The sequence below is a fragment of the Paramormyrops kingsleyae genome, chromosome 5 (assembly GCF_048594095.1).
Source record: "Paramormyrops kingsleyae isolate MSU_618 chromosome 5, PKINGS_0.4, whole genome shotgun sequence".
Lineage (NCBI taxonomy): Eukaryota > Metazoa > Chordata > Actinopteri > Osteoglossiformes > Mormyridae > Paramormyrops > Paramormyrops kingsleyae.
In genome coordinates, this window is record NC_132801.1 from 15,933,767 (window position 1) to 15,946,329 (window position 12,563).

General features: G+C 42.0%; 1 protein-coding gene across 1 annotated transcript; it reads left to right on the plus strand.

Annotated features, from left to right (window-relative positions):
- Positions 1 to 5,764: 5,764 nt before the first annotated feature.
- nptx1l (neuronal pentraxin 1 like) lies at positions 5,765 to 10,179 on the plus strand. Its single transcript, XM_023790673.2, has 5 exons — positions 5,765 to 6,368; positions 6,781 to 6,988; positions 8,006 to 8,250; positions 8,354 to 8,533; positions 8,966 to 10,179. The coding sequence occupies exons 1-5, from the start codon at positions 5,940 to 5,942 to the stop codon at positions 9,185 to 9,187; spliced, it is 1,284 nt and encodes a 427-aa protein (XP_023646441.1). The 5' UTR covers positions 5,765 to 5,939; the 3' UTR covers positions 9,188 to 10,179.
- Positions 10,180 to 12,563: the final 2,384 nt, after the last annotated feature.

Sequence of the window (12,563 nt, forward strand, 5' to 3'; positions counted from 1 at the left end):
ACCGTGTGGGAGGTTCTCCTTTCATTCAGAGGCCGCCTGCTGCAATGTCTTGTACAACATAATGTTGTCAATATTACAGGGAGACTGAACTTTAAAAACCGTAGTTATTAACTGTTATACTTATCAATATACGTATTTCCTTTTTTGTCTATCATGCCTTCAGTTGTCGTCTGCATTATTTCTTCCTTCGCCGCCTCCTACAATAAATCGGTGAATCATAACACGATTTCAGCGCAAAGTGCTGTGTATCAAATGATGTATTACATCAGTCAAGGACCACTGCCCTACGTGACAGGAGATATGTTACGCTTTTAAGTAAAACATGTGAAGAGCGTCTATGATTTATTCTGCATGCTGACTATAAGAACAGTGCTGAAGGTAAACCTTACGCCGTGACTCTGAGGTTTAATTAACTCCACGTGTAGTACACGTCACGCGGCTATGCATCCCTCTTGTTGTAAAAGGTGGCGCGTACATGTCCTATAGTAACCCCGAAAAACGGCTAAAGTGGTCCTCCATCTGGTGAGGGCCAGTCCGGGGGAGCCAAACCAAGAGACACAGGACAGAGCCGGGATGCTTTAATTGGATTTTTGAACGAGATTCAGCTCATGCCACCCAGCATTTCTACGGTCAGCGGTTGTGACTCACATGCCATTCTTTGCAGCTGTGAGAAGCGTACAATTTTAGTCGGCGGTCGTTATTTAGTATTTTTTATTTATTTAGTCATCTTTTTGTTGTGCATTTTGCTTGATGAATTAGACTAATTTCTGGGAAGACAGATGCGCAGAGAGAACTGCGCGCTATTGGAAAATCGGGGTCGGAGTGTTACATTTGCATCCCGTTTTCAGTCGCGTACTCCCTCCTTATCATTATTATAATGTCAAGATCTCCGAACATCGCCGCTTTTCAAGTCAATGACAAACTCAAGTAAATGCTTTACCCTTTAAATAAGTGACATTGTGCCTTTTCCAAGATTAAATTTTCCTTATAGCGTAACAGTGGAAGTGCTTCGAAAAATATTGCAGATGCAGTTTCAGTAGGCGTAACAAAGTGGATTATTACGTCACCATTATTACGTCATCCTATACTGTCATGCCCGGAGTTGCATTCTGTAGTTTTACAAAATTCCACCTGAGATTTTATATTTGCAGCCATGTAGAATCCCAGATACTAAAATTACCAGACGAATTCCATCCATATACGCATCCTCCATCCACTTATCCAGTATAGAGTTGCAGGGGTGCTAGAGTCTGTCCCAGAGAGCAAAGAGCACCAGGCAGGGAAACATCACGGACAGGATACCCGTCCTTCGCAGCAGGCAGGAGCAGACGGAGGCAGGGGGTTGCACCTGCTACTTTTGGTCGAACGATTGAAAGTGCCCCATTTTTGAGGTTCTGAGTGCTCCTCCTTTACTGAGGGCTATAGATACCGATCACCGGCAATCAAATAAAATGTATTATAGGGAGACCCTGTGCACAGTCCAGCTTCAAAGGGCTCGCGCACAGTCCCACCGTAAGACACACAGGCATTTCAGAGACACCAATTCACCTAAATGTATCTTCGTGGACTGAGGGAAAAACTGGCGTAAAAATCAGACGAACATATGTAAACTCCACACTACAAACTGACACTGGAAAACAAACTCCTGGGAAGAAATCGAACCAAGAACCTAGAAGGTGTGACATCATCATTACCGTTAAGTCTATTGAAAACGCATTTCAGGTTATCTGTAAATATGATTACTATCTTTATTTTAAATCCATATCACTGAGTATAAATAGCAATCATATATTGATGAGGAAAATACATCGCCACGAAATTATTTACCATATCCTCCTGAGTAATAATCACATTTCCCACAGGCTGCCTGGACAAGCTCTGTGATGTGCCCAGCACCCGGAGCAGGCAAATGAAGTTGTGCAAACACATCGGAGACGTAAGGGCGTTCTTCTCTTTCTATCGTTGATACAAAGTGATGGATGCGACGGAAGTGTTAAATAGAACTAGAGTTGTAATGTTTACCTGTGCCGTGTCCGCAGAGGGACCCTTAATTAAGGTGGTGCTCTAAACAGAGCTTTTCAATCGCTTCACTGATGTAATTGTTCGACAGATTAGCATGCTACCACAATTTGTACTTGCTACCAAGTTATCAATTATATTTATAACAACTGTGTTAATTGTGTCACACCTGTGTGTCAGAAAGCAGGTGTGAAACATAGCAGCTAGAGGCCAGTCAGAAATAAGACTTGTGATTAACAGAAGAGAGCCTCAAATACCTATATGAGCACCAACAGTCTTCCATCCACCAATGAACTTTTCTCTAATACTGCTGAGTAGCAATAATAATAAAATCCTTGGCTTTAAAAAAATAATTTTACGAAATTAACCAGCGCTGTTACAGGAAACGGGAGTGCGCCGACGTGCCCACACGTGAAATGATACTGATCTATCTCTGTCATTAGAGAGTGCGTTCTCTTATAAGGGGATGCATTATTCAGAAGATGCAGGGAGAATGATTATTACGGAGACCATTTTCTAGCAGCCCAGCTCTGCTCCAGCTTTCTACTTTATACTGCGGGGTGGGGAGCTGGCACTGACCTTGTGATAGTACCGTCAGCCTGCAAACAAAGTTAAAGCACTAAATCAGCTGCGCCCGGTGTACAAGCTTTCGAAAAGCTCTGCACTAATTCGCGTGCTACATTACAGCCACGTGTCATGTGGGTTAGCCTACGTCTTGCTGTGAAACATCTCGTAGGTTATATCTCAGGGTACAGAAAGCGGTCTGCTGAATAACGATCACTAATTAGAAACATAAGACTCGCATTTTTCACATGAATTTCTGTGCAGCTAAATGTTTGTATTTTGTGGGAGCACAATAGTACTGACCTAATGTTTAATAATAAAATAACAAGCTAAACAAACCTTCCTTATCTTACATTTAAGGAGTTGGATATAGTGGATGAGTGGAATATAACAGTTTCAAACGTCAGAAGGAAGCGTCTGCTGTCAATGTCAGAATAATGCGAATGAGGACATAGATGTACGCTGACAAAGGAATGCGCAAATTGAGACCCACATTTGGTTTCCCCACATTGTAGATGTATTCAGTGTATTGAACTTAAGCCATGTATTTTTCTCTTGGAGAGTGCTTATAGAATATTGCGTGTCATCTTTCTGATTAGAATGCCTAAATAAAAAAAATTAAACAAATTTAGCGTAAAGTAGTATAGCAGAATATTTTTGCTTGCTTTCTGTAATTGTCATGATTGTTTGTAGTCCCGGTTTATCCAATCAATGTTGAACTATCGTGATAAAAATGGCCGTGTTCAATATTTTTGCGATTCACAATTAAAGTATAGTACCTACAGTTCAAGCAGAGATCAAATTGTTATATTAGTGCCGTACGTGGTCTGAAAGATGATGGGACTCACTCTCAGAAATCTTCCAAACGAGAGTCTGATCAGACTTTCTGGGGTGCCAAAAGAAATATTTCTCACCAAATGATATATGAGATATATGTAATACACATTCACAAAGCATTGCTGTATTACATCTAGGAAATTAAGGCACTATTGTCCATTTATATGTATAAATATTAATACGTTGCAAATATACTACTTGAGACCAGCGATTTCATATCCCTATGGCGGCACTTTTTGTAGTTTTCTGCCAGAAACAATATCCCGTTTCTCAGCTCACCTAATCCCAAGTCATTCTAAATTGCCACCAGAAAAAGATAGAGAGGAAGAAATTTATATAAGGAGTAAGTTGTCGGAGAACGGCCACTAAATATTAGGAATCTCTGCCCTCTTACTTTCCTGTAAACCGCAACGCAGCTATACATCGCCATAAAAACGTCCAAAAAGACATGCACCCCCGAACAGTCATGATTGAGGGATAGACTTCACTCCCATACGCACACCCCCCCACACAAAGTCCTCGTTATTTGGTACACCGCATATTGTGCAACGATATGTAATTCAAGCCCTCTAAGGTTTAACTGTTTATTACACAAGCTAAAGTTATGAGTTATGAGTCACAGTCTGTTTTTGTTGGTCTACATCACGTTGTACATATTCAGCCTACAAGTAACATGCTTCAGTCATACCACCTGTAATTATTTGTCGCAATCGGCTGGGATCAGTGTTAGGCACAAATGTAATTTCTACAAGTCATATATCAAGATAATATAATACAGAGAATTGCGAAAGTTTAACATCAAAAGAAGCATGATGCAGTAGTCATAATGAATGTAACACGCATTTGAACTGCACAGGATAAGACGCAATAGACATGATCTGAATGTATAAGGCATAATGTGAGTGCTTGAGCTTTTCCCTCAACACAGAAACGTGTCCTCGTTGACCGAAACTGCGTCGGTTCCCGAATCAATTTCCGAGAAAATTAAGTGAGCAGAACACGCGGTTGCGGTCCGCTGCCCGCATGGCGGATAAACGGAGCAGGCGACGCGAGCTGAGAGCCCTGGGTTGGTGCTCCGTGCGGTCGGCACGGCGCCAAGACCCCGCCCGCCTTGGCCAGGGGGCGGAGCCTGCGTTAAGGTGGACCGGAGAAAGTTATACACTGTACACCAGAAAAAAATCCACTAATTTTATAAAGTTACATCAATCGCATAATTACATCTCAGCGTCGCATTACTAACTACTTGACATATGAGTAATGAGAAACTGAAATTACATTGTCGGTAGTAATATTAACAGTTTAAACACTAACCTAACGTCTCTAAAATCCCTAAAATGCAATCATGACTCCGTGACCAGAGTAAGCGGAGGGAAGACGGATGGTTGGATATACTTAGATTTCTCATTTTTATTAATGAGCTACTGCAAAGACAAAACATACTTTAATGGTTCGGATGCAAACAGATCGCCTTAAGCTAAAAAGAACAAGTGAAGCAAGTACATACTTCTCTGTAGCTACGTAGCCTACTGTATGTGAAAGCATACGGCAAAAACATATAGCCTACAAGTTAAATGACATTTTTGTTACTCGACCACATTTTAATTGTGATCAACGTTATTTATGATTTCTAATATAGGCCTATGCGCTAATGAAACCAATACGATGCGGAAAACGATCAGTCTGAATGATTCTAACAGGGATTTTTTTCTGTTACAAAAATGTGCATACATGCAATGTCTGCAATAACGCAAACCTCAAAATATTTGTACCATTATTTATGTTTTCTACATTCCCGTCTCCAACTTCGCGTAAAAAAAACCAACAGATAATATTTCCTATTCGTTATACGGTCGCCTAGCGGACATTATATAGATAAATACACCGGGAAGAAACAGCGTGGGAGTTAGGAATATCAAGCCAGAACTGAAATACAATCATTTTTATAATATAACGTTGCATAGCTATGTTTGGTTTCTTCATTAGCCTAATATTTTATTTAAGGAGTAAATTATTTGGATGTTTCTTCACATACATATAAGAAGCGCGCACACAGATAATACAGAGTATAAAACTTTAAAGACAGAGATATACTTTGTGATTTGCCTTGGAAATAAATCTGAATATACGGAAACTGACGACTTAAAACCTGAATTGCTTTATGCATTTCATTGATGGGGTGAAGAAGGCAGATTTAACTGCAAATAAATGTTTTTTTTCCTTATCACAAACTTCCGATGTGGTCTGATTGAATTGCCTGCTTTCCCCACCTTAATAGGATTGATGGGGTGTGTGCGAGGGGGGATAGGGTGGGGTGATTAGGTTGCAAAACCAGGATTCTGTCCCGCTGTGATGCGACGGATCTGCACTACAGCCATCGAGCGCTATATAAAGCAGACTCGATCCACCAACTGCTCACAACTTGACTGGACAGCGCCGAGGTGCTGAAACTACTTCAATACTGCGGCGGTTTCTCCCCGCGAACCAAGGGCAGGCAACGTGCAAGTACTAGGCAGACCAACATGAAGAGGATTTCTTTGAAACTTTTCCTTATTTCCTTCTTGTTTTTGGAGGGTTCTACTCAAGATTTTGGACAAACGCAATTCATCTGCACGTCCGTGCCCAAGGATATGGACTTGTGTACGGCTACCATGCAAAACAACGGACCGGCCGAGGATTTGAAGACCACGGTAATGCAGCTAAGGGAAACTGTGCTTCAGCAAAAAGAAACCATCATGAACCAGAAAGAGACGATCAGAGAACTAACATCAAAGTTAATTCGGTGTGAGAGCCAGGTTGGTCCTGACTTGGGAGACTCAAAAGCCGGAGGCAGGAGAAAGGAAACTGGCTCTAAAAACACCATGGGCGATGTGTCAAGGGGTCCGACGGATACGCTCGCGCAACTAGGGCAGACATTGCAGACCCTTAAACAGAGGCTTGAAAACCTGGAGGTATGTACGTATTTGCCCTGGCGCTGCTGAATTATGCAGTTCAGAATTACACTTGCATTTTCCTGATGCATGTGACTTGCTTATGTTATGTACGCCTTACATCCTCTGTAGCCCTGGGTTTCTTTCCATTCTCCGGAGCTTCGTCACTAATCTACTACTTTAAATATAGTTATTTTAAGCAGAGCTTTCTCCAACAGGTCTGTAATTACTCTCAACCTAATGAAGGAAACAGAGTATAAATGAGGATGAACTCATGGTGTAAATAGTAACTAAGGCCGCGAGGATAAACGTTTTTAATTATTTAAGCTGACTAAAACCTGGAAACATCCCGACACGTGTAGACGTGTTTGTTTAGACCAGCTTTTCTAAACCAGCCTTCTAACGCTTGCCATCCTTCCTCTGTCCTATGCAGCAGTTCAGCAGAAACAACAATTCAGCCCAGACCAACAGTCTCAAAGACTTACTACAAAACAAAATCGACGATATGGAGAAACAGGTTCTGTCTAGGGTCAATACTCTGGAGGAGAGCAAACTCGGTCAGAAGAACGAGACGGAGCAGCGCGGCAGAGTTGAATCGACTCTCACTTCGCTCCACCATAGAATCACCGACCTGGAAAAAGGTAAGTTACCTACGGAAAGCAGGAAAACCCATCTAATCTGTTATGTTGCGCCCATGCGCAACATTTTCTTCCTATTATTATTATTATTATTATTACCATCATCATCATCATCATAAACAACAATAACATTATTGCGGTTTTAGCTAACTCAAAATATTTATATTTATTTCGCTCTAAATCGTTCAATATATGAGCAGAATTGATTTCTTAGACGAACCATTACATATATAATATTTTAGGCGACCCGGGCTTCTTTTTTCCCCATCTAAAACATGAATAAGTCATCCTGATCCGAAGCCATTTGTCAGCCTCAGCCAGTAGTGTCGCAGAGAGCACGCTGCGGATAGGGCGGGAGAATGGAGAGCTGCATTGCTTTGCATATCCCCGTCCACATTAACACGTTTATAGCCTAATGGGCTACTTCACTGTCACAATTTTCAGACAAGCGGAACTGAAGCGAAAACTGCGTGATTCGCCGTTAAACGTTTCTTATTTGTTTTGGTCTCTTTCGCATTTTAAGTTAACAAACTTTGCAAGGGTGAAAAATAATAACCCATGTTATCCGTGTTTTACGTGGGCAGATTTGGGATATTTATGACGGCTTGCAGTTCCTATATTACTGCGCTCTATAAGTATTGTAAGTTTATCAACGTATAACAAATGGGAATGAAGATGGGTGAAACCGCTATTCGTGGTGTTGCATTCGCGATATTTTTTGGAATATGAATAGTAGATCAACGAGTCTTGGTGAACTAGAATCAGACTAGTTCAACCATACCACAAAATCAAATCTCAATACGCAAAGCGATGTCACCAATCACGTTATTGTAACAGCATATACTCTATTTATTTCTGTTTTATCTGAACGATTAATGTTGCAGTTATACAATCGTGTGGTCTGACGTTATGATTCTCAGAAAATCGTTACGTGTTCGGTTAATATAGGCCTATGAATCTCCCTGTGGGACACTCACGTAAAGTCACGTTTACATATGGTTCTTTTCTTCCTTATTGCAGGTCAGAAAGACAACAGGCCCCTCGATAAGTTCCAGCTGACATTTCCTCTGCGAACTAATTACATGTATGCCAAAGTTAAAAAAAGTCTACCAGAGATGTACGCTTTCACCGTCTGCATGTGGATCAAATCAAACGCGTCGCCGGGGGTGGGCACCCCGTTCTCCTACGCCGTGCCCGGCCAAGCGAACGAGCTGGTGCTGATTGAATGGGGGAATAACCCAATGGAGATACTCATAAATGATAAGGTACGGCTTTCCGATCATACTCCACTCCATGGTTATATAACGTGCAAGAATAGTACATGGATTGAAAATGACACCACCTAAGTTTAACGTGTTTCCGCCGTAGGTCGCCAAGTTGCCGTTTCTTATCAACGATGGAAAATGGCATCATATCTGCGTCACCTGGACAACACGTGATGGCGTGTGGGAGGCCTTCCAGGACGGCGTGATGAGAGGAAACGGGGAAAACCTGGCTCCTTACCACCCCATCAAACCGCAAGGGGATCTGGTACTGGGCCAAGAACAGGTAGGCCTACGTGGAATGAAACTATTATGCTATATTTCTTAATATGAATGACATGCATACTAAGGTATACCCTCCAATAATTAACATACATGACATCCCAGTCAAGTGATTTTATGCATATGCTCAGTTGAATATTAAGTTAAAGGCATCAAGCTAAAAAAAACGGTAAATAGACAACCACGTGGGCATTCTCCATAATGATTTCTGTGCCCCAGCATATCCTGGGACGGACAAACAAGACAATTATGGGTTTAACGACGCATGCTTTAGGTCTTTGGAGCGACGTCTGTAGTATTAAATTAATTAGATAAAACCCACATTTGCTGAGAAAGGGTGTGTGTGTATATATATGGATCATTAACTTGGAAATAATTGTGCGCTAAACATTAACGCCGTAACCTAAAACACATATTTTTTAATATTTTCCCACAGGACACACTCGGAGGAGGTTTTGATGCGACGCAAGCGTTCGTAGGCGAGCTGGCACATTTTAATATATGGGATAAGAAGCTTTCAGCCGGAGAGATTTACAACCTGGCGACGTGCAGCAGCAAAGCGCTGGTGGGCAACGTCTTTGCCTGGTCGGAGACCAGCATTGAATTGTACGGAGGGGCCTCCAAGTGGACATTTGAGCCCTGCCGTCAGCTCAGCTAAATACGTAAAGAAGAAAAAAAATCCAAGAAATGCGTTATTTCCAAGATTCTGTCGTTCTAGTCTTCATTTAAAATTTGGAGAAAAAGATATTCTTTGAAAATAAGCGCACAACTGGGATTTATATAAATATTTAAATATGTGCAAACACTAACTATGTTTTTGTTTTTTTTGGTCTTGAGAAATCAGTTTTATTTCATTCGTCTTGGAAACTTCAGTGGGACGGTGTTGGTATTGGCATTTTTTCTTTGTTTTCCAACGGAGTTATGTTCACAAGCGCAGTGTTTTATCGGGGCCTCCAGAGCGTTTCGTGTTTATTTCACCCCTGGAGCGGCAGCTGGTCAGTGTTTTCCCGGTGCGATGCAGGTACTCCCACAGCACAGTCCGGGTGGACACTGTGCACCTCGAACCACGAGGATGCAGTGATCCTTTATTAAGAAGCCAGATTACATTACTATACATTAAACCAGTCTTCACATATAGACATACACACACTACACACACATGCGCACTGTGTTGCACTGTGACTGAAACGTGAACCAGAAAACAAACGATATGTAAAAAAACAAAACAGACTGGGAACTACTGTTACCGTCATTGTTTGCTTCAAGTGTTTATGTAAGAATGTCGTTATTTGCCAACATGTTACAAGCCTGGGTGCCTTGGGCTGGTGCGGAAATTCAGCACATTCGTTATAGTTTGCAAATTATTTGTATTTATTTTGGAAGAGTAAAAAAAAAAAAAGAATAAATGTACTAAAAAGCAATTTGTTAAAAGAAATGACTTGTTTTGGCAGGTGTTTGTATTCTGTATTAGGAATGTTATCTGTACAGTGACAGCATGGATGACAAAATGCTGCAACAAAATTGACAAAATCTGCTTTTATTATCATTATGGGTTGGGGTTTTTTACTGTATTGTTATATGCTCAAAGCATGGCACTGAAAGAGTAAAAAGATATAATTTTTGTAATAAAAGTGTGATATCTATATATAATTCCCAGATTTCATTCCTGGTGCTTTGGGATGAGCCGGTGTGCTGGATGAGTGAGACAAAGATGGATGCATGGCATGTCTCTCATAGGGCTAGGGTGGGATGAGGGGAGAGAGGGCCATTTCCTGTCCAGTGTTCAATGAATGACGTACACAGGAAGGGACTGAGGGAGGCAGGTATGCACTCAACTGGTCTGCGATCCACAAAACTCCCACATGCAGGGCTGGTCAACGCTTTAGGTGACTTAGGCGCCCGCCTAGGCCGCCATCTTCTGAGGGAGCACTGACTTAACCAGCCAAATTCACGTTGTCTTGGGTCAGGGGCGCCACACGCAGACTCCCACCGGTACCGTCCCCACCGAAACTGTCCGTCATTTAGATTTATGTCTGTTACGCAATTTAAATGTCGTCATTCACTTGCCTCTCTTTCTGTGTCCACGTAGAACTGCTCAGATATCATATATTGAGAAGAATTGTAGTGCAAAGGATCTGCAGCCCTGGTTTGATTTAGAATTTATACAGAATGAAAAGCATTACTTTCAGGAAAGTCAGTTTGAAGTCAGTTTCACTGAAATTAGAAATCTGGAACATTTTAATAATTTCTGGAAAAAGCTGCTCAACTGTACCTTTGAAAGACATCATGTGCACTTTTTAGAACTCCTTTATGCTGGTGTGTTAGTGTGTAAGTTGGTGTGCAGTTATGGTGTGACAGGATGATGGACTGACCGATTATTGTGGCCGAAAGTGATTAGGAGGGTGAGGGACTGATGTCCTGTACTATTAGTGCCGAGAGTGATTAGGAGTGTGAGGGGATGATGTTGTGTACTATTAGTGCCGAGAGTGATTAGGAGTGTGAGGGGATGATGTTGTGTACTATTAGTGCTGAGAGTGATTAGGAGTGTGAGGGGACATATCCTGTGCTATTAGTGTTGAAAGTGATTAGGAGTGTGATTGTGTGACATCCTTTAGTATTCTGCTGTGAGCAATTATGTGTATGATTGGGACACACTGCACTCATTCATTTGACTGTAAGCTCTGCAGGTATATTAATTTTTGTTATATATCCTTTCAAAAGTCATTTCAAGTGTAGTTATTTAAGGGCAGCACTTCCTTTAATCTAATCTATTTAGATTACCATGCTAGTTCAGTGATGACGGATGGTGGCAGTGATGTTAACATTAATTCTGGTATCACTGCATGGAAAATTTTCACTCGACCCATTGGATCATCAGGCCATGGCTTACCTGTACATTTCGAAGTGTAATGTCACCAGTTTGCACATTAACAGGATTCTGTCTGTGCCCTTCACCAAACACTCGGAAGGTGACGTCGATTTAAAGCTGAATGTATCAAGTAAAGGGATCAGCGGCAATGTTTGTTGTTAGGATGCGGGATCACAGAAGTCAGAAACTCCTGGAAGGGAAGCAGGTCCAAGCACCAGCTCCGGAAGCTTCTCCTGTTAGCTCTGAATAAATCACTAGCAGCCCTGGACACAGACGCCATCTCAAGGTGCTTTTTTCCTTCTCCACCAAGGTCGAGAAACTCCCGTAAAACAGTCTGTCTCATGCAAGCCCCTGAGAATAGGTCTGCCCCTTTGGTGTTCATGAAAAATGGATCACCCCGCTTCCCCCCAACTCCCAACCCCCCCCCCCCTCCCACTGATGGAGTCCATGCATCTTTCAGCGGCGCATGAGGGCTGCAGTGCTGGGAGCAGGTGATGCAGCGAGACCCTCACATCCTCGGTTGTGTTTGGCCAGTAGCTTCTCACAGCGGTTAGGTCCTTCGATAGCAGCACTTCAGCTGAGCACAGATCATCAGACGTACCCTGGAAGACAAGCCCCGCCCCCTTGACAGTAGAGCTTTAGGACTGCAAGGTGCATGAGAATAACTACCTTATGAGACATTGTGAACCACCATCCCATATACAAGGTAATTCTCTATTAGCATAATGCTACGCAGCTCTACTGCATTAGTTCTGTGTGACTTTGTATTAATGGTAGTGTCACCGACAATCTAATTAAATGTGCCTCCTTAATTATCTTTCTTGTTATTGCTGAGTAATACAAATTGACTCATTAAACCAGCCACCAACATTCTTTTTTTGTTTCTTGCCCAATGATTCAAGCACCATTTTTTTTTCCTCAGATACAAGGTTTATTTATCAGGTTACCAGCTGGACACACTGCCTGTAAACCTTGAGCTCTCAGTCATATCCAGACATTCCTCAGACATCCTTAAAAGGGCTTTCCTGGCACCTGACTCCTTCACTGCTCTGTGCTTTTGTGCGTGTGACTGTGAGCTCCGGAAACAGCTGACAAGCCATTGTCCATTATCCCTTATCCAAACATCAGCAATCCACTCTACAGTGCAGGAGTGAAACGCCATATT

Excerpts from the sequence above, each read along its gene's own strand:
- nptx1l (XM_023790673.2), top strand. The coding sequence starts at position 5,940 with ATGAAGAGGATTTCTTTGAAACTTTTCCTTATTTCCTTCTTGTTTTTG. Across the intron at positions 6,369-6,780 it reads AGAGGCTTGAAAACCTGGAG|CAGTTCAGCAGAAACAACAA; the intron begins GTATGTACGTAT and ends TGTCCTATGCAG. Across the intron at positions 8,534-8,965 it reads TGGTACTGGGCCAAGAACAG|GACACACTCGGAGGAGGTTT; the intron begins GTAGGCCTACGT and ends ATTTTCCCACAG.